At 32.0% G+C, this 20,420-nt stretch overlaps 2 protein-coding genes across 2 annotated transcripts; one reads left to right on the forward strand and one right to left on the reverse strand.

Moving 5' to 3' along the window:
* Positions 1 to 1,734: 1,734 nt before the first annotated feature.
* On the reverse strand, positions 1,735 to 11,601 carry LOC129908177 (zonadhesin-like). Its single transcript, XM_055984523.1, has 10 exons — positions 11,474 to 11,601; positions 7,547 to 7,661; positions 7,130 to 7,404; positions 6,906 to 7,069; positions 6,629 to 6,836; positions 3,416 to 3,458; positions 3,013 to 3,123; positions 2,468 to 2,739; positions 2,248 to 2,411; positions 1,735 to 2,163 (listed from the first exon to the last, which is right to left on the reverse strand). Exons 1-10 carry the CDS (start codon positions 11,492 to 11,494, stop codon positions 1,977 to 1,979), a joined length of 1,560 nt encoding a protein of 519 aa, XP_055840498.1. The 5' UTR covers positions 11,495 to 11,601; the 3' UTR covers positions 1,735 to 1,976.
* Positions 11,602 to 15,442: 3,841 nt separating this feature from the next.
* Positions 15,443 to 17,197, forward strand: LOC129908178 (uncharacterized; the record flags this gene model as incomplete). The annotated part of the gene is made up of 5 exons (XM_055984524.1): positions 15,443 to 15,553; positions 15,682 to 15,796; positions 16,304 to 16,572; positions 16,746 to 16,903; positions 16,975 to 17,197. Coding segments are annotated over 5 exons (789 nt in total), but the record flags the coding sequence as incomplete, so codon positions are not given.
* Between the last annotated feature and the right edge of the window lie 3,223 nt (positions 17,198 to 20,420).

Genomic DNA, 20,420 nt, shown 5'->3' on the forward strand with positions numbered 1-20,420 from the left:
GTGGGTCATTTCCAAATGCCCCACATGGGTCATTTCCAAATGCCCCACGTGGGTCATTTCCAAATGCCCCACGTGGGTCATTTCCAAATGCCCGACGTGGGGCATTTCAAATGCCCCACATGAGGCATTTCCAAATGCCCCACGTGGGTCATTTCCAAATGCCCCACGTGGGTCATTTCCAAATGCCCCACGTGGGGCATTCCAAATGCCCCACGTGGGGCATTTCAATTGCCCCACATGGGGCATTTCAAATGCCCCACATGGGGCATTTCCAAATGCCCCACATGGGGCATTTCCAAATTCCCCACGTGGGTCATTTCCAAATGCCCCACGTGGGGCATTTCAAATGCCCCACATGGGGCATTTCCAAATGCCCCACGTGGGTCATTTCCAAATGCCCCACGTGTGTCATTTCCAAATGAGTCATTTCCAAATGCCCCACGTGGGTCATTTCCAAATGCCCCAATTGGGGCATTTCAAATGCCCCACGTGAGTCATTTCCAAATGCCCCACGTGGGTCATTTCCAAATGCTCCACGTGGGTCATTTCCAAATGCCCCACGTGGGGCATTTCAAATGCCCCACATGGGGCATTTCCAAATGCCCCACGTGGGTCATTTCCAAATGCCCCACGTGGGTCATTTCCAAATGCCCCACATGGGTTATTTCCAAATGGGTCATTTCCAAATGCCCCACATGGGTCATTTCCAAATGCCACACGTGGGGCATTCCAAATGCCCCACGTGGGTCATTTCCAAATGCCCGACGTGGGGCATTTCAAATGCCCCACATGTGGCATTTCCAAATGCCCCACGTGGGTCATTTCCAAATGCCCCACGTGGGTCATTTCCAAATGCCCCACGTGGGTCATTTCCAAATCCCCCACATGGGTCATTTCCAAATGGGTCATTTCCAAATGCCCCACGTGGGTCATTTCCAAATGGGTCATTTCCAAATGCCCCACCTGGGGCATTTCAAATGCCCCACATGGGGCATTCCAAATGCCCCACGTGAGTCATTTCCACATGCCCCACGTGGGTCATTTCCAAATGCCCCACGTGGGTCATTTCCAAATGCCCCACGTGGGTCATTTCCAAATGCCCCACGTGGGTCATTTCCAAATGCCTCACGTGGGTCATTTCCAAATGCCCACATGGGGCATTCCCAAATGCCCCACGTGGGGCATTCCAAATGACCCACGTGGGTAATTTCCAAATTCCCCACGTGGTTCATTTCCAAATGCCCCACGTGGGTCATTTCCAAATGCCCCACGTGGGTCATTTCCAAATGCCTCACGTAGGTCATTTCCAAATGCCCCACATGGGGCATTTCCAAATGCCCCATTTGTCATTTGAAATGCCCCACGTGGGGCATTTGGAAATGACCCACGTGGGGCATTTGGAAATGACCCACGTCGGGCATTTGGAAATGCCCCATGTGGGGCATTTGAAATGCCCCACGTCGGGCATTTGGAATGCCCCACGTGGGGTATTTGGAATGCCCCATGTGGGGCATTTGGAAATGACCCACGTGGGTCATTTGGAAATGCCCCATGTAAGGCATTTGGAAATGCCCCATGTGGGGCCAAATGCCCCACATTGAGCATTTCTGAATTCCCCATGCCATGCCCCATAGGGTATTGGACATTTGTTAGACCGTATTATAAATTTATTGAAGCAATGATAATTCGCAATCAACTTCTTTTGTGTTCAAACAATAAAAATAAAACGTCATCTTAATATACATAATTTATTTAATTAATACATTTCTGACCAGGGCCCAATTTGTTCACTTTCCAAATCGGCAATTCAAAAATGAAAAATCTCCTCAATCGCGTACAAGTTTTAAAATTTCCCATTTTAAATGGTGACTTTAAATTTAATTGAGTGTGAATAAATTCATCATCTATTTTTAAAAAACAATATTTTTGAATAAATTTTTCTGATTTGATAATAATATTCATTTATTAGGAGATGATTATGGAAGTGTGGATGGGGTTGAGGCTGAGGTTGAGGTTGAGTTTGAAGTTGAAGTTGAGAGCGGGGCACAACGTGCAGGTGGTTCTACTGCACACACTTTGGAATTTTCATTGAAATAGGTATTCCTTGGACAAACGTATAAGCTTCCAAATATAAAATTATTAGAAAAATTGCAACTTATAAATCTATTACCAAAAAAATAGAAAGTTAAACATTTTAAAAGAAATTATTAGTTTAATTTTCAATATTTTAAGATATCAGATACATACTTCTTACAAGTTGGATCAGAAGGTATTTCAAAGCGTCCAACTTCTCCTTTTTGTTGGCAGAATAAGTTAGGATTATCTAATGGGGTCGAAGTTGTAGTAGAAATTGTAGTTTCCGATGGAATAGTGGAACTGGTAATATTTTTCCATGGACATGTACCACCCAACTATTAAACAAATAAACTTCATAAAAATCCCTATAATTCACATCAATCAATCTTACCCCAGTAATTTCAGGATCAACACAAATATCTCGCGAATGAATATTACAGACTAATCCTTCGCGACAAGTATATGATGGACTTACAGGAACATCGGTTCCCAGACAAAGCGCAAATTCATTATAATTAGTACAGGCAAAAAGTTTTGTATCATTACAGACATTACACTTTGCACAAGGAGGTTGCTCAGAACCTTCTGGAACACAAACTCCAGTGCCTGATGATGAGCAAATGGTTCCAGAAGGGCATCTATATGAATCCCATACAAATACTCCTGAAAAAAATGAAATTTAATTTAAATAATTTTTAAATTATTGGTATTAATTTTCAGGTAAAATTTATTCACACTCCATTAAATTTAAAGTCTCCATTAAAAAAGGGGAAATTTTAAAATTTGTATGCGATTTGACAGTTTTCAATTTTTTATTGGAGATTTTAAATGTAATGGAGAGTGAATAAATTAGGCCTTAGTTTGTAATATTTTTAATCATACGAAATTAATATTAATTTAAATTTAAATGGTTTAAGATATTTTATCAAAACTCACCGTCTATACAAAATTTATATTCAGTTTTGGAAACACAAGCGATAGGTATATCAGAGGAGCAAGTGTTACACAAACCATTCGATTGATAACACAAAATAGAAGCCAAAAAAACTAGCTTAAAAGAATGGAGAAGTAAAAATAAGACCTGTTTATGTTTTTTTTTTATTAATATAGGGGAGAGCTGACAACAAATCAATAAATCAATCAAACTAAAGTAAGATACTCAAATGTGTCTTTTGTCAACTGATCAAAATTGTTACCCACATTAATTTTTTTTTAATTTCTTAAACTACCTCGTTTTTAATGTGCCCCCACTCTCCCCTACATATATTTTTAATTGTCTACATTTTAAGTTAATATTTTTATGTCTAAAATGAAGCCAACAGCAACTTTTAGAACTTACAATACACAATTAGGAACTTCATTATTCCCGGATATTTATTCGTCTGCAAAAAAAACTTTACAAAATATCAAAAGAATTTCTCATATTTATATTAAAATCTTATCAAATTGTCTCGAGAAGTAATTTTAATCTTACAAGTGTGTAAATATTTTTTACATTTATTTACATATTTATTATTTATATTCTTACAGGATTTGAATTATTATATATGTAATAAACTTAGGTTGCATTAAGCTGCTAGAAAAGATTATCTAATAAATGTGAGGAAAAATAACATCGTCTATGAATTATCTAATATTTGCGTTCGGTAACGATCATAAAATTTTGAAAAAAAAATTGTTTGAAATTTTTTTTTCAATTTTTTTTTCTTCAAATTTTGATTTTAAAAATTAACATTTCAAAAACTGTGCCATAAAATGGCTTTGTTTGAATTTTTTGTAAAAGACTAGGGTTTTGGCTTTACAAAAAGTATAGCTCGTTATTGTAGGTGTAACCGTTGATTTTAAATAATTTTTTTTTTTTTTCAAATTAAGTCAATTTTTTTTAAATTGCCCCTCCCCGCTAAAGGAAGGGGAATAGACCTCCCCCCCCCCCCCCTCCTATACGATATTTTTCTTGTCTCGACCCAAACTACGCTCCAGCTTTTTGACACATTGCTCCTGAATTACCCTGTATAGAGGTACTCTTGGCGGATTAAATATTGAAACATACAAAAAAATACATTTTTCAACCTTTGACCATGAAATTTTAAAAGAAAATTTGTGAAAAAATAGATTAAGTTTTGTACTGGTTTTATTTTAAGTTGGTCCCAAAGTCAATCACTAACTTTTTGGGGGTAAGAGCTGAAAAATACAAACAAATTTTTTTGAAGCACCCTAATATACGAACATACTACAAACCAATAGGGTAGATTTGCCTATTTGCGGCCGTTTCCAGTTTCCGGCCACCTTTCGGAAAATCGTTATAACTAGTGATTTCGTAGGCTTTATTCCAAAATTTTTCTCTTATGTTGTTCATTTATATGTAAGAACAGCATAAGAACGAAATTTTCTAACATTAAAAAAAAAAAAAAGTTGGTATGCCATTTTTAAGAAAAATTACACTGGTCAACAAGATTTTTGCCACAAGAACCAAAATATACTTTTCTAGTAGTTTTTGGGGTGCTGAATCCGAATCTGAAGTCAGAAAAATTTGATTGGCCTTCGTTTTTGAAATATTACCGTTAGAAAATGTCAAAAAACGTAATTTTGGCTGTTTTCGAGGTTATGTTTTTATGTGGAGTAATTAATTGTGAATAAATTTGTAACGGTGCCAATAAGAGCTAGTTTTATTCATTCAAAAAATGTTTAAATCTTTCCGATATCTTTTTTATTGCCCGAGATATTTAAAATTTAAGTAGCGGTCTTTGAATCAGAAACAACACTGGCCAACCAAATTACACTTTTTTTGCCTCAAGAATCAAAATATACTTTTCTGGAGGTTTTTGGGTTGCTGAACTCGAATCCACAATCAGAAAAATTCTATTAGCCTTCGTTCTTAAAATATTACCGTTATAAAATGCAAAAAAGGGTTTTTTTTTATAACGGTTATATTTCAAGAACGGAGGCTAATAGAATTTTTCCGATTGCGGATTTGAGTTCAGCAACTCAAAAACCTTCAGAAAAGTATATTTTGGTTCTTGTGGCAAAAATTCTGTGGCCAGTGACTTAAACTTTAGATTGAGTTTAGTTTCTCTTTGACTTATTAAATGAAACTAAAGATATCTCGAGCAATAAAAGAGATATCGGGAAAATTTAAACAGTTTTTGAAAGAAGAATATCTGTTCTTATAATAACCATTACAAAATTGTTTATAATGAATTACCCCACATAAAAACAGAACCTCGAAAATAGCCAAAATTACGTTTTTTGACATTTTCTAACGGTAATATTTCAAAAACGAAGGCCAATCAATTTTTTCTGACTTCAGATTCGGATTCAGCACCCCAAAAACTACTAGAAAAGTATATTTGGGTTCTTGTGGCAAAAAAAAAGTTAAATTTTGTTGACCAGTGTTATTCAACATATAAAAACGAAAATTCGATCAAATTCATCAACCCGTTTTCAAAAAATTGATTTTTCAAAAAAATATTTTTTTTAAATCCAAAAATGTGTTTTTTGAAAAAAATTTTATAACACCTAAATTTTTTAATGTTTCAGTATAAAAATTTTGGTCGGAATCTGCTTTTGTCGTTTACGAGAAATTCATGAATAAAAAAAAACGATCTATACCGTTAATAACGGTACAAAAACTATTTTTTTTTTATTTCCAAAAAAGAATCTATCGATTCCAGTATCTTTCAATCTTTTTTCTACCACTTTTTGCCAAGAAATAGCTTTGTGACCTTTTTCTAAGTTCACCTCAGTTTACCCTACTAAAATATTAAATTTCTAAACATCCTGAATATTCAAATTTGTAAATTTTCTCTGACATAATATTTTTTTGCACCTCTAAGACCTAGCATATATGCAGGTGGTGCAAAAACTCAAAAAAATTTACATTAAAGCGTGGCAACCCTTTGCCTTGACAGGTAACCCATGTGAAAACTGTTTTTTTAGAAACCACCTTAATGAAAATATATTTCCTTTTAGTAGAATGCAACTTGATGTCACTGTTAAAATTTATAAGTACGTAGGTATGTTTCCTCATAACTTTTAAGCTACTCATCATAATTTGACAGTTTAAGTATCTAATGAAACACCTTGTTTGTGAGGTGATTATATACTATAGATATAGACTTTCCATGTCAAAATTCATGAGCTAAAAATTGTATTTTCAATGCACATACTCTATAAAATTATATTCCCAAAATAATTTAAACAAACAAAAAATAATTTTAAAAACTTAAAACATGAATAGTTCATGATTTGGGCTCTAGAGGGTGTCGTCAAATAAAATAAAAAAATGAGATAAAAAATAATATTTGTGATCCATGAATAATAATCTTCTGTGAGCTGTGAGATGGTGAAAACGGATAAAAGGATATTTCAAATAAAAATTCTCAATTGAAAAATTAAACTTCATCAGAATTTTTTTTTTATAAAATTAAGGCATTTCTGACTTAAAATTTTATTAACATGCTCAAATAAATCATCAATTAAAAAAAAAACAATATTTTTGAATTAATTTGTTTTTGATTTATAATTCATCAGAAGAATACTATGTATCTATTTATGGGTTGGGAAGGGTTGGGACTGAGGTTGAGCTTGAAGTTGTGGTTGAGATTGGGGTAGAGGTTGAAGTTGAAGTCGAAGTTGTAGGAGCACAACGTGAAGGTGGATTTATTCCACACATTCCTGCTGCTTCATCGAAAAAGGTTTGCCTTGGACAAACGTATAGGCTTCCAAACAGAACATCATTAGAAGAATTGCAACTGATAAATCTAGAATGATAAAACAGAAAATTTATCATTTTTAAAGAAATTATTATTTACTTTCATTTTAGATATTACTTCTTGCAAGTTGGATCAGCAGATATTTCAAAGCGTCCAACTTTTCCTTTTTGTTGACAGAATGCATCAGGTTCAGATAATGCGTTCGGAGTTGGAGTTGGAGGTGAAGGTATCGGAGTTTCTGGGGAAGCGGAAATATCTTTCCATGGACATGTACCACCCAACTATTAATCAAATACAATTCATGAAAATTCTCATTAAAAAAATCAACCTTTGTATCTTACTCCGGTAATTTCAGGATCAACACAAATATTTTTTGAACCAAGATTGCAGACTGATCCTGCTGGACAGGTAAATTTTTTACTTTGAACTCTATCAGTTCCCAGACATAATGCGAATTCATTATAATCAGTGCAGGCGAAGACTTTTTCATCGTTACATAAATTACACTTTTGACAAGATGGTGGAACCGATCCTGCTAGAGCACAAGGTCCATTATTTAATGACGATGAGCAAATGGATCCAGAAGAGCAATTAATTGACGGCGATGCAAATACTCCTGAAAAAATCAAATAAAATTCAAATACATAATTTCAAAATATTAGTTTTTAGTTATAGTAATATTTTTAATCATCGAAAATTACTCTTAATTTTTTAGCGTATTAAAAATGGTTTAAGAAATTTTTTTTATCAAAACTCACCATCTACACAAAATTTATATGCAGTTTCGGAAACACAAGCTATAGGTGTACCTACGGAACAAGTGTTACATAAGCCATTTGACTGATTAACGAGGACAGCAAGAGCGAAAAGTGACTGAAAATAAAAAGATTTTAAAGAAATTTCAAATATGTATGTATATTAGAGTGGTCATTAGGAAATAAAAATTGAGGACGTCCCCTTTATTGGTTCCAAACAGGAAGAAAATGAATAATTTTTTCCAAATTTTTATATCTAACCCTTCCTGACTCTATTTCATTAACCCTTTCGAACCCAAGCTATGAAATGTTTTTTTTTTTCAGTATTATCGTGTCAAAAACATCACAACTAAGAAATATGAATAGCAAAAAGTTATGTTTCAAAATAATAAATAGCAAATCTAATGTGTTATTCTTATGTTGTAAGTAACATACACTGCCTATGACCACCAAATAAAGTCGGACAACTGAAGAAATCTTTTTTTATAGAACAATAATGTATGCTACTTCTTCCAAGCCAAAACACAAAACACTTTTTGGATTAACATTTTAAATACCTTTTTTTCAAAATTATGACCATATGTAAAAAAAAAAAAAATTGTAAAAAAAAATTAAAAAAAAATGTGGATTTCAGTCCTTTTTTCGATAAAAAAAATTTAAAGTATAATATTTGACTAACTTTTTGTATTAATCCAGTAACTAGGCATTATTATCTTTCAATTAAACCATCGAAACCCAAAAAATTATTTAATGGAATATCTTTTACGAATTTTCAAAGATATGTTATATGAGAGTAAAGCTGGTACCGAAAGGGTTAAGAAGTTTTGGATTTTTTTTTCAATTTTTCGATATTTCATCATTTGCTTTTAAAGGAAAAAAAAAATGCCAGTTTATAGCCTCTTCAAAAAAACAGTGGCGCCCTCTTTACTTTTATACTTTCATACGGTATTGGTATCATACGTATAATACTATCATACCTATTATACGTATGATCAAACATCCGCCATTTACCTAACACTGGACACAGAATATCGCCCCTGCTCTAGTAACAACCAGTACAAATAGGGTATTTTTTATTACTTTTTTGTGCTTGATTTAAGGGGCGTCACACTCAATTTTCGCAAAAGAATAAAATAAGGACCACTCTAATGTATATAAATGTACATTAGAGTGGAGTGTTTTTGAACTTTTTTTTCAGATCACTGCGTTCTAGTTTATGCATAAAGTGTAACTTACAGGGTGGCTGATGAATATCGCTACATTAAAAAATTCAAATAACTTTTTTTTTAGTGTATGGAATTTATTTTTCTCTTTTTCATGTTAAAGTGCATTCAATTTTATTAAATATAGCTTAATTAGTTTTAAAGATAATGGATTTTAAATGCCTTCTCGTTAATGCATGTGAGGTGCCTTAAAAAAAAGTTGTTTTTTGAAGATTTGAGACAGGAATAACCGCAAATATTTCGCGAATGGATTGTTTTATTTTATTCAAATTTGTTGGTTTTGCTTTGCGGCCTTCCTGTTTACAATAAACTCGAAAAAAAAAGTCGGATGCAGTAAGTGCAAGCGATTTGGGGTTTCAACGGAATGGTAAAATCATGCATATGAGCTTATCGGAAAATTTTCGTAGGAATTCTGCGAAAACATTATCCATTTTCTATTATGCATTTTTGTTAAATCTAAAAACCAATCTGTAAAATAAAAAAAAATTAACCAGATTCACTAAGTAGAAAAAAAGTTATTAAAGTTTTTTTTGGTAGCGGCTTTCATCAGCCACCCTGTATTTTGAAGCTGTTTTTTTAATTCGACAATGGAAAAATAAAAATCGGGAAGCCTTTGATGATCCCCATCTGAATTGACTTATTCTTTTTCATTTCACTACGTTTTACTTATAACTTATACTTAGTGGTCTCTGGTATCAATTCTGATCTACTATTTTGAGTCGTCAATGGAAAAAAATTAGATCCGTATCATGTATTTTATAAAGTAATTTTTTTTTATTTTAAGTCTTAATTCTTAATAGGAATAAAAATTGTCCACTTGGTGTGTCCACAATAAAAAATATAATATAATATAAATATAAATCGGATAAGGTACTTTATCTGCCTCTCTAATTTATGATCAAAGTTTTGACGAATTCTTGAAAACTGCTGCCACAATTTGACAGCAAAATAATTTTTTGTATAAGAATTAACGTCAAAAATTTCTGTTAATTAATCCAATGTAATAAGAAAATCCTTTTTGTTGCATTTTTTTTTAATATACCTAAAAGAAGTTTAGAAAGATTTACCCTACTTATAAAATCGATTATTAAATGCGTTTTTTTAATAAATAATATATTTTTATACAAAAATATTACTTAATAAAAAATGGATTTAAAAAAAAAATAGAATTTTTGTTTTTCAAAAATTATTTTTTTTTTTGGAAAACAGGACATTGATTTTTAGAGTATTCCAATGGTAAAAAAAATTTGTAACGTAATCTGTTAAAAATATATTTTTGATTAGGATTAATTTAATGATCTTAAAATCATTTTTCTGATATGTTTTTATCAAAATATAAATTTATTTTTTATCACACGAACTTCATTCGTAGGTATCGGAATTTTCCTAAAAGTCAACAAAAAAAAAAAAAAAATAATCATTTTTAGCAAAAAAACAGAACCGACTTCCATGGCTCAAAACTGGGTTTTATGATTTTTAAAATAGTTGCGATGGCTAAATGGGACCACACTGCAGCCACCAGCTTTCCAATACAAAAAGAATTATCAAAATTGGTTCACTCAGTCCAAAGTTATGCGGTAACAAACATAAAAAAAAAAAAAAAATACAGACGAATTGCATACCTCCTCCTTTTTGGAAGTCGGTAAAAAAAAAATTTCGTAATTACCTAAATTGATTGTCATTTTGTATCACAAGGCCGAAATTAGGAAAATACCAACGCAATTTTTTTTTTTTAATATATAAAAACTACTACAACGATTTAAAAAAAAAAACTTTTATAGGTACCTACTAAAAATTTGTGCGCCAAAACCAGGCTTTTGAATGCAAAAGCTTTTTATGTAAAAATTGAATCGTTTATTTTCAAAACATTATAAGTCCATTTCATCCAAAAAAGTTTCTGACAAAATATTTTTTGTATTTAACAAGTTTGATGTGTTTTAAATGCAAATATTATCCTTACACAACAAATTATTTATTGATTAAATTTGAGTTCATAAGAATAAATGAAATCATCGTTTTTGTGGGTTCAACGAAAAAAAATTCAAAATGGACTTATCATGTTTTGAAAATAAACGATTCAATTAAAGTAAGGATTAGTTAAATTTGTGATGAAATCTAGTACAAAATTGTTATTACAATTACTAAAATATTATTTAAAAAGTTATTTTAGTAATTTTAGTAACAATTGTTTTTCGACATTTCTTACAAAATTTAACTTAAAATGGTTACTTTAATTTTTACATAAAAAGCTTTTACATTCGAAGCAACTTTGACCATAAGAGCAAGTGAAGGTACAAGAAGTTGTGTATTTTACACTCACAAATTGCAAATAAGGGAAGTTTGGAAATTGAAAAAGAATTGAATATTAAAAAAAAAAAACAATTACCGATCAATTAAAATATAATTAACGCAAAATTTTAAACGATTAAGTAAATTGCTAAAGCCATTAAGTAAGTTAATAAGTTAAAAATCAGTATGCTTTTTAACTTAGTAACTTACTATAATGGCTTGAGCAATTTACTTAAACGTTTAAAATTTTGCGCCATTGTTTTTTAATATCGATATCTTTTGAATGATTGTTTAAAAATACAATTTTTTGTTTTCAGAAATGTATAAATTGAATTATGTATTTATCATTTAAATAAGGACACATTTTTTTCACTCAAGATAAAATTTTACAAAAACACCAATAACTTTTAAGACTTACAATTGTAATAAATGATTTCATTTTTAATATCGGAAAAACTAAATCGTCAACTTAAAAACAACTACAAAACAGAAAAGTCCAATTTTCTCTTATTTATATTAAAATCTTATCAAAAGGAAGAAATTTTAATCTAACAAAAATAAATATTTTAAATTTCACTATAAAATTAAGGTTATTATGTAGATCAAATAATAATTAACTATATCTTTGCCCTAAGCTATTACGATTTATAAGTTTGTTAAATTTCAATTGTTGCAATTGTTGACTGTTTACGTTTAAAATGTAAATAAACGTAATTGCATTTACTATAATATCCATAATAACTTAAAGTTTTATAGTTTATGTACATATTTGACTATTGTTTTGTTTTTAAAATAAAATCTTGTTAATTTCTGAGAAAATTTGTGTTTGAAAAGCTGTTTGTATGGGAGGTCCATAAGGAAAAGATAAATTTTAAATTTTTGTAGATGTGAAAATTCTTATCAATTTTTTTTTTCAAATATTAATGGTCATAGTCTAAAAGCTTGTGTTTACGGGATTCTGACCCCAACGCACCATCAATACTTCAATACCTTCTCGTAAGAATGTATCAAGCTTCATTTATTTCGAAAATGACTTTTTGATGTGGAAATACTCTATGAGTTAAGCATGTCACACCCAACAATTGGAACTTTTAAGTGTTCAAATAATAAATTTTTTGAGCTGATGTGTGAGAACTTTTGAGGTTGTGATGTAAAAGGATTCTTGTTTTTGGGTTAGCTTCTTTCAATTTTTCAAATACTTGTGGTAAGCAAACTTTTGAATTTATACTTGCTCTATATAGTCCAGTAATTTTAAGTTTTATCTGCGGGAAAATTCCTACTGGGCTGAATTTTGGTATAAACCCTCGTTACGGCGTTGTAATGAAGATGTGAAAAATCGACATTGATATCGCGCCGGCGTTAGAAGTTATAGAGGTCAAAAGGTCACGAAAATCAGTTTTTCGCATATATCTCGCGACCTGTTGCTCGGAGGTCAATAGGGGTCTGTAAAAAACTGTTCGTCATAAAATTATCTACAAATATTGCCTTTTGCATTTTTCTGTAAAAAACTATAGACCCTATTGACCTCCGAGCGAGATACATGCGACCTCACGATATATTCGTGACCTTTTCACCTCTATAACTTCTAACGCCAGCGCGATATCAATGTCGATTTTTCACATCTTCATAAGAACGCCGTAACGAAAGTCTGTACCAAAATCGAGCCCAGGAGGAATTTTTCCGCAGATTGGGGTAAAAAATGCCTAAAATTACTGGGCTATAGGTATGGGGCAAGTAGGTATTGGTTTCGTGTAGAAAAAAAATTCGTAGTTTTCATCAAAACCAAAATTACGATGATGGTTAAGATCAAAAAAGCGGTTTTCGTCATGCCGTCCGTCGGTCTGTGAGTTTTCTTGAAACTTGGTACAGATGATTTTTACTAACGATTTCGATTAAATTTGCTGTACGTTATAGTCTTATTGATTCAAACAAAACTGCGTTTTTAGTTCTTCTAAAAAACTGAGGGGAACGGAAATATGGCTTCGCCGTTTTTTGCAAAAATTGACATATTTTTAAGGTTCGTATACACTCCTTTTCAACAGAATAGGTACACAACTTTTCAAATGTTCCTTAACCGTTTGTCCCCAATAGTGGTACGTGACCTAACAAGATTTTATTGTTTATTGATAGTTTAAGATGTTGGGAAAAGCAACAGCTAAAATTATTTCAAAATGGACCATAACTTTCGCATTGTTTTTCTTGTAAAGTATTTTTTGTGGAAAAATCAACTTATTTTTTTCTTCATCAGAATAGGTACACCCTTGTTATCTTTAATGTTTTTGTGGATTTCGAGCAAATTTAAAATTAAAACAAATAACTGGACTTTCCTAAGTGTAATTTAATAATCATACTACCATTTTGGAAAACATGGGTGGATTAAAATCGCTAAATTTTGGCGAAAACACCTTAAGAGAAAAAAACACACAATGAAGGATCCACCAGTACTGGTATGATTAAACAAAATTACGAATTGTGAATATGCTCTATCCAGACTTCAGATACAAACATTCTGGGGTTAAAAAAAATAAATGGTGGTAAAAAAAATGCAAAAAACTCACTCTAAGACGAGTAAATTTTTACATGTGCTACCAGTTTTGGTGGATTTACGACAAGAATAAAAGTGAAAAACAGTTGTAATTGGTAATTTTAGGACAATAAATAGAATGGTCATTAGTCCCAATCTTCTAAAATGGCTGAATTTTGAAAAGACACCATTACTACACCAAGAACAGAATTGTATGCGTTTAAGGTTTTTGAAAACCTTTAACACATGAAAAGTTGAGTGGTATTTCTTGTTATTTTTGGATCAACGAACATCTAATTTTGATGTCCTTGGTGAGTTAAACTATCAGTTTAACATTCTGCGAAAGGAGAAACCATTTTGAGACCAACTTCATTGTTAAAAAAGAAGTGTTAAGGCATGGAAGAAAGTAATCTTCTACGATAATACAAATAATGAATTTCAAACGTGAAGAATGGTCACAATTATTTGTAAATGCATATTCAAGAAACTTTTCCTTAATTCTCTAGTATTTGTGAACCAGTATTCTGAATTTTTTAACAGGACCACGCCTCCTACCACAAAAAATGCTCTGTAAAATATTGGGAGGAAGTGCAAATTTAGAAAGTACTTGAGTATCTACCATAGAAAACAACCCTGAACCTTGTTGAAAATGTTTATAAATGGCTAGCCCGTACTGATAAAATTTGTGATATTCGATTTTAAGACAAAAATATTTTCTAACCCACCATTTAACAATTTAGGGAAGAGATTCAGATAGATTGCATAAAGAGATTTAACAATGCAATTTCTGGACAGTTTTGTTATTTTTTTATGAATAAAAACGCCACTATACAAAAAATAAAATTAAAATTTAAAATACATTTTTAAGAAGAACTTGGTTTAAATTCATTTCATGGACCACTTTCACATCATTCTCTATGTGTACCTATTCTGATGAAACAAAAAAATTACTCAGTTTTTCTATGTGAAATGCTTTGCCATAGAGAAACAAGAAAAAAAAATACACGTTTTGAATTATTTTTTTTTGCTGATTCTGCTAACATCTTAAACAATGACTTGACATCAAAAAATTATTATTTTTCCTACACTGTGAGGAAAAAACGAATACTGAACATTTGAAAAGTTGTGTACCTATTCTGATGAAAAGGAGTGTATTTCATCAAAGCATTAACCAATTTAATATATCGATACTTTGAACCACAAAAAGAAGTACGTGTGACCAAGTCGTGCATTTTATTTCTATAGAGTTCATACGCATAATATATCCGCGATTTATCACCTGTGACAATATTGTTATTTGTTCAGCATTTACTGGAACCAATCGACATGGCGAATTAAATATTTAAGCATCTGTTTACTTCACACCTGAACTGTATACCTACGTCCTGAGTTGGTCTTTTTTCACACAATAAAGGCTTGGCCACACCGGAGGGTATGCGGTAGCGGTACGGGTAGCGGCAACGATATTTGTATTAAAAAAATTCCACACCCGAACGTTGATGTGTCAGTTTGGAATTTTTTCCATACAAATACCCGTACCGTTACCTGTACCTCTACCGCGTACCCTCCGGTGTGGCCAAGCCTTAACACGTACTGCTACCGCATACCTTACCGCGGTGGTTAATCACTTTAAAGAAGAACCACACCAGAAAGGTATGCGGTAGCAATGCGTGTACGTCATTTTGTGAAAAAATTCCACACCTGAACGTTGACGTTCCGGTTTGGAATTTTGTATGTTTTTTATTTTTTTGTAAGATAAGTATCTTAGCAATTCCAAAAATATTTATCTTCATTCATTTATCGTACGCGATGAGAAGCTGCCGTAATCTAAGTCAAAATGTACCCACCCTGTAACCTGGTTAATCTAATATATCTTTGCATGCAAATGTAGGACAAAAATCTGATAAGTTTAATGATAAGATTTTTGATAAGAATAATAAGATTGTTAGTATAGCAATTTGCATATTAAACCAGGTTAGTTCAACTCTATTTCTTGATGTTGCATTTAGCGTGACTAACTATGAAGCTTATCACGGTGTGTTGAAAATAAATTAGATTTGTTGGTAATTTTCTTAAATGGTTTTTTTTTTTTTATTTTCCAGAGTGTTTTAATATTTTCGGCTGTAATTTACACATCTTACACTTTATGTAACTCTTGTTCAGGTATTACCGGAATTGCCTGTGTTGCAAGTGATCAGTACAGTGTTTGTGTTGATGGTAAAATATCAATAGGTGCGTTTTTTTATTACCACCGGTCTTAACTGGATAAAAAAAAACGCAGTCGGGGCTAAGCAATTTACATGTTAAATGCAACAACACTTTAACCCCTTGGGCTTAGCTGTTAAGTCCGGAGAATTCTCTGGGCTTAACTTTTTCAACAGATTTAAATCTGTGCTACCAAATAAATTTGTTCGTAAATTGTTTAGAATTTGTTTAAAAACATCAAAACTGATGTTTGTAAGGACAATTATTATTTTAAATATTTATTTAATAGTAAGTTGAACTTTTTTTTCAAAAACGCACAAGAAACCCCAAAAGCGAAAAATATGACAACTTTATTTTTTTTTGTGTCAGCTGATTTCGGAACATTTAGTATGCAGTGCTGCCAATTTTTCTCGCTAAGCCCCGAGAAGTTTTTTTAACCAGTTAAGCCCGGTGGTAATAAAAACACACCTAATATTGAAAATTCATTCTTTGAAATTAACTTCGGTTCTTCTAATTAAGGTTTACCTACAACAACGATAAGCTTTTGCCCAAACGGAACAGTTTGTACAGCTTCCACACCAATTTGTGGTCCAGCTGAAACTTCTGTAGCCTCATGTGGAATGTGTGGCGTTTGTAATGCTAATGGTGCAATTGCTTGTACAAGCTACAACACATTCGCACTATGTTATGGAACTACTGTGCCTGATTCTGTGAACTTTACATGCACCGGTACAACAGCTTGTGTTTACGATGATCCAGAGATTTGTGTTGATCCTGCAATATCAGGAGTAAGAAAAAACAAATATTTGGGGTTCGAAGTAGAGCATATACGAAAACAATCTAACGATAATGTTTATAGCGACATCTATCGTCAATTTTTTTTTAATTTAATCGTTTTTGTATGCGATACTTTTCGATCCGAGGAATTCTAAATATAAAATTTTTAAATAATTAAATTTAGATTGGTGGAACATGCCCGATAACAACACCAACACCTACACCAACAACATCAACTAATACAACAACAATTCCAAGTTCGACAATTAATCCATTGATTTTTTGTTCAAATGTCACCAGTTCTGGGCGATTTGAAGATACTACCGATCCTACGTGCAAACAGTAAAGGGAGCTCTTATATAAAAATATTCCGAATTGCATATTTTTTTTTTTTGTATATTTTTCCCAACTAGATATGTTCTATGTACTTTGTACAATAGCACCTGGATCGGAAATATTTACGAATGTCCTGGTTCAACACTTTTCAACTCTACTTCTCGATTGTGTGGTGTTGAAGTGCCACTCAGATGTGCGAGTGTTGTTCCATAAACATGAACTTCACTTTTATATATATTCAAAATGTTTGCTTTGTCATATAACATTATAGTTTAGTAATATGTAATACATAATATACATAATTAGTTATACATAATAAATCGATGAACACTGGCTACACGTACGAAAAAGTGCGACTATCATGTGACGTTCCACATACGTTAGCTTCAGAGTATGGTTCAGATTGCAATTTTATCTTAACTGGATTCACTCATAATCAAAACGAACAGCTTAAACTATTTAAGATACAAAAATCTACCTTATTTGAGACGTGAACACTTAAGAAAGGATTTTTTAAAATTCAATCAATAAATAGGGTAAATAGGGGTAAAATGACATGGTAAATTTTAGGTCGTAGAGAAATGAATTTGTTTTTGTAATCGATAGATAAATTTTGTTAGAAAAAGTGTTGAAAAAAAATTTAAAATATTTAAATACTTAAGTATATATACAATCTTTTTTTTAAACAATGTTAAACCTTCGACAAAGTGGTTATTAAAGGTATATGGATAGGATATTTTTTTTACAAAAACATGAAATATAGCAATGAAAATATAATTTTAAAAAAGTTAGGTTTTTCTAAGGGCCTAATTTTCGAAATTGGTATGCATTTTTTTGAAAAATGTCTATTTTTAGGGGTATTTCAAGTGTTTTTTTTTTCTGTTTTTAAGAATTTGTAAAATCTATATTGTTTAAAAGCTATATAGTATAAGTTAACATTAAAATAAAATTCAATATAAATGCAACACAATTTCATTTCTTTTTATTTCTCCTTCCTCGTTTGTCGTATTGAATGCCAACTATAAGTACCCAACTAACAATTTCGATGTTATAACGATGGTGAGAAGCTTCTCGTCATGACTAATTTCACACCTAAAAGACTCATATAAACCTGTTTATCATGAAAAAGGCCCCCTTTTTTCACTCCTATTAAACTTATGAGAAGTGCAATGAAATACTCCTGTAAAGTTTCTCATCATTAGCCGAAAGTGGTATTCGATCCTATAGGTGTGGGAAGAAGTACACTGTAAGACTACTGTAAAGTTTGTCATCAACAAACGAAAGTGGTGGAGGAGAAATAAAAAGTGAGGGAGGATATGAAAGGAGGAGAAATAAAAAGAAATTAAATTGTGTTGCATTTATATTGATTTTTATTTTAGTATTAATTTATTTTTATAAATCAAGTTTATCTGAGGAGCTAGGTTGATACTAATAGTATAAAAATAGTATAAAAGAGAATTACTTTAAACTTAACACCACCAATTTTAACTGTTTTTATATTTAATTTTAAACTATTTAACACAAAAAATAATTACAATAACGCACTTGAGAATTCTGATGTAGGATGTAGCCCTATAGAAGTGACTATACCACTGCTGATGAGAATATTTACAGGAGTCTTACAGTGCACTTGTTTGCACACTTGTAGGATCAACACCATTTTCGGTTATTCATGAGAATATTTACAGAAGTCTTATATCCGTGACACACTGCTAGTATACGTACTGTAACGATGACTTACAGCCCTATTCTGCTGTTCCCGTGAATCTCAGATCCGATTCACACATTCGGTTCACTTTAACTCTACCTTGCCATCCTGCTATCCATCGGGTAAACTGCATTATCATCCCTCAATTTGACGTCCAGGTGAACGTCAAATTAAAAAAAAAATGGCGACGAAGTAAATTGAAAGGAAAAAAAAATTTTTTGTTTGTGTTTATTTGCATAGAAAAAATAAAAGCAGCCGATTAAATGTTAAGAAATAATTAAAAATTTATGAAAAGTGGCATTTTGCTTAATTTCAACGATGGTGAATTTATTTTTACAAACAAAAGTGACAGATCCGCAACATTTTTTATGCGGATTGCAAATGTATGGAGCAAGTTCATTCACGTGATTAGTGGAATACTGAACAACATTACCGATATTACCGACGTGAGTTTGGATTCCCCCCGATGAATAGCAGAATGGTAATTGGTGAATATTTAGCGATTTTTCCCCCCGATGGATAGCAGAATAGGGCTGTTACTGAACCACAGTACACATACCTAATAAGGTAATATATTCCGGAAAATGTCAAAATTTGTTTGTCAAAAAATGTGCACCAATCTGTCAGGCCGGCCTTTAATTTTTATATTTCAATCGCAGTAAACAGGAAATTTGTTTTTGTTTTAATTTATAAAATGTCATTTAAAAAAAATTATAATTTGAAAAATAACAAATTTTCTTCGTCTTTTGTCTCGGAAAATGGTAAATAATTGTTAAAAAACTAGTTGTGTGCGTGGTTTTTCGGTTTTTGTGCGTTTTTCGTCGGTAATTTAAACAATTAAGAATTACGGTAGCTGACATTGCTCGCCAAATTGTCATGTTTTGACAATTTGGCAACCAATGTCAGTTCGGAATATATTACCTTTTTATGTGTACTGTGTTACTGAACTACTTTTAAAATAAATGTCTGAACACACTACCTACTACTGCGAAGAGGTAGACATGTAAACGCACCTTTAATAAGCATTAACACATCCCTTGAAATTTCCCTTGAATGCTGAATATCCCTAGAACGCTGAATATCCTAATACCTAATATATCCCCCTTTAAGGGATACAGCACCACTTCTTGGAAAGGAAATTTCTAGAAACAGAAGACTAGAAATTTTCCAGTAATTCTAGAACTTGAAATATGGGTATAAACCTTAGAGGATATAATATATGGAGTGCTTCTTCCTATACCTAATACATTGTAACGCCATATGCATGGATAGGGGTCGCTGCCTTCGTTTTTCAGTGCGAGTCCGGTTCCGCAGCTGTAAATAAACACGCTTGTTGATGACAGCCATCAAATAAAAATGGAAGCATGCACTCATCGAAAAACTTAAAGAATCTAGAGCCCTCTATAAAAGCTTCACGGAACTAACAGCACAAGCACTCCATTATTATATTCTTTAAGGTGTAAACAGATGGCGCGGACACGGAGCGGACAGTTTAATTTTGAAAGTTATAGATTATAAAATATTGTAATGTTTTATTCCGGGTTTGTTCAAAAATGAACTTTTTTGCCGTTTAATTGGAGTGAAAAAAGCTCGCCTTTTTGGTTATACTGGCAATTTCTCAGTAGTGTAAATAGCGCACTAACTAACGTTTTGATTTTTAAATTCATAGTTCTTATCAACTCTACGAACACATCCCTTCATCTTACCCAAGACACAAACCACTAACTATCCCAAATTATATACATTCATCTCTCTTCCACTTACATATAAGCTTCTCTCTCTACCAAAAAAAAAATAAAAAACCAACCCCAACCA

Source organism: Episyrphus balteatus, chromosome 2 (genome assembly GCF_945859705.1).
Source record: "Episyrphus balteatus chromosome 2, idEpiBalt1.1, whole genome shotgun sequence".
In the NCBI taxonomy this organism is placed as follows: domain Eukaryota; kingdom Metazoa; phylum Arthropoda; class Insecta; order Diptera; family Syrphidae; genus Episyrphus; species Episyrphus balteatus.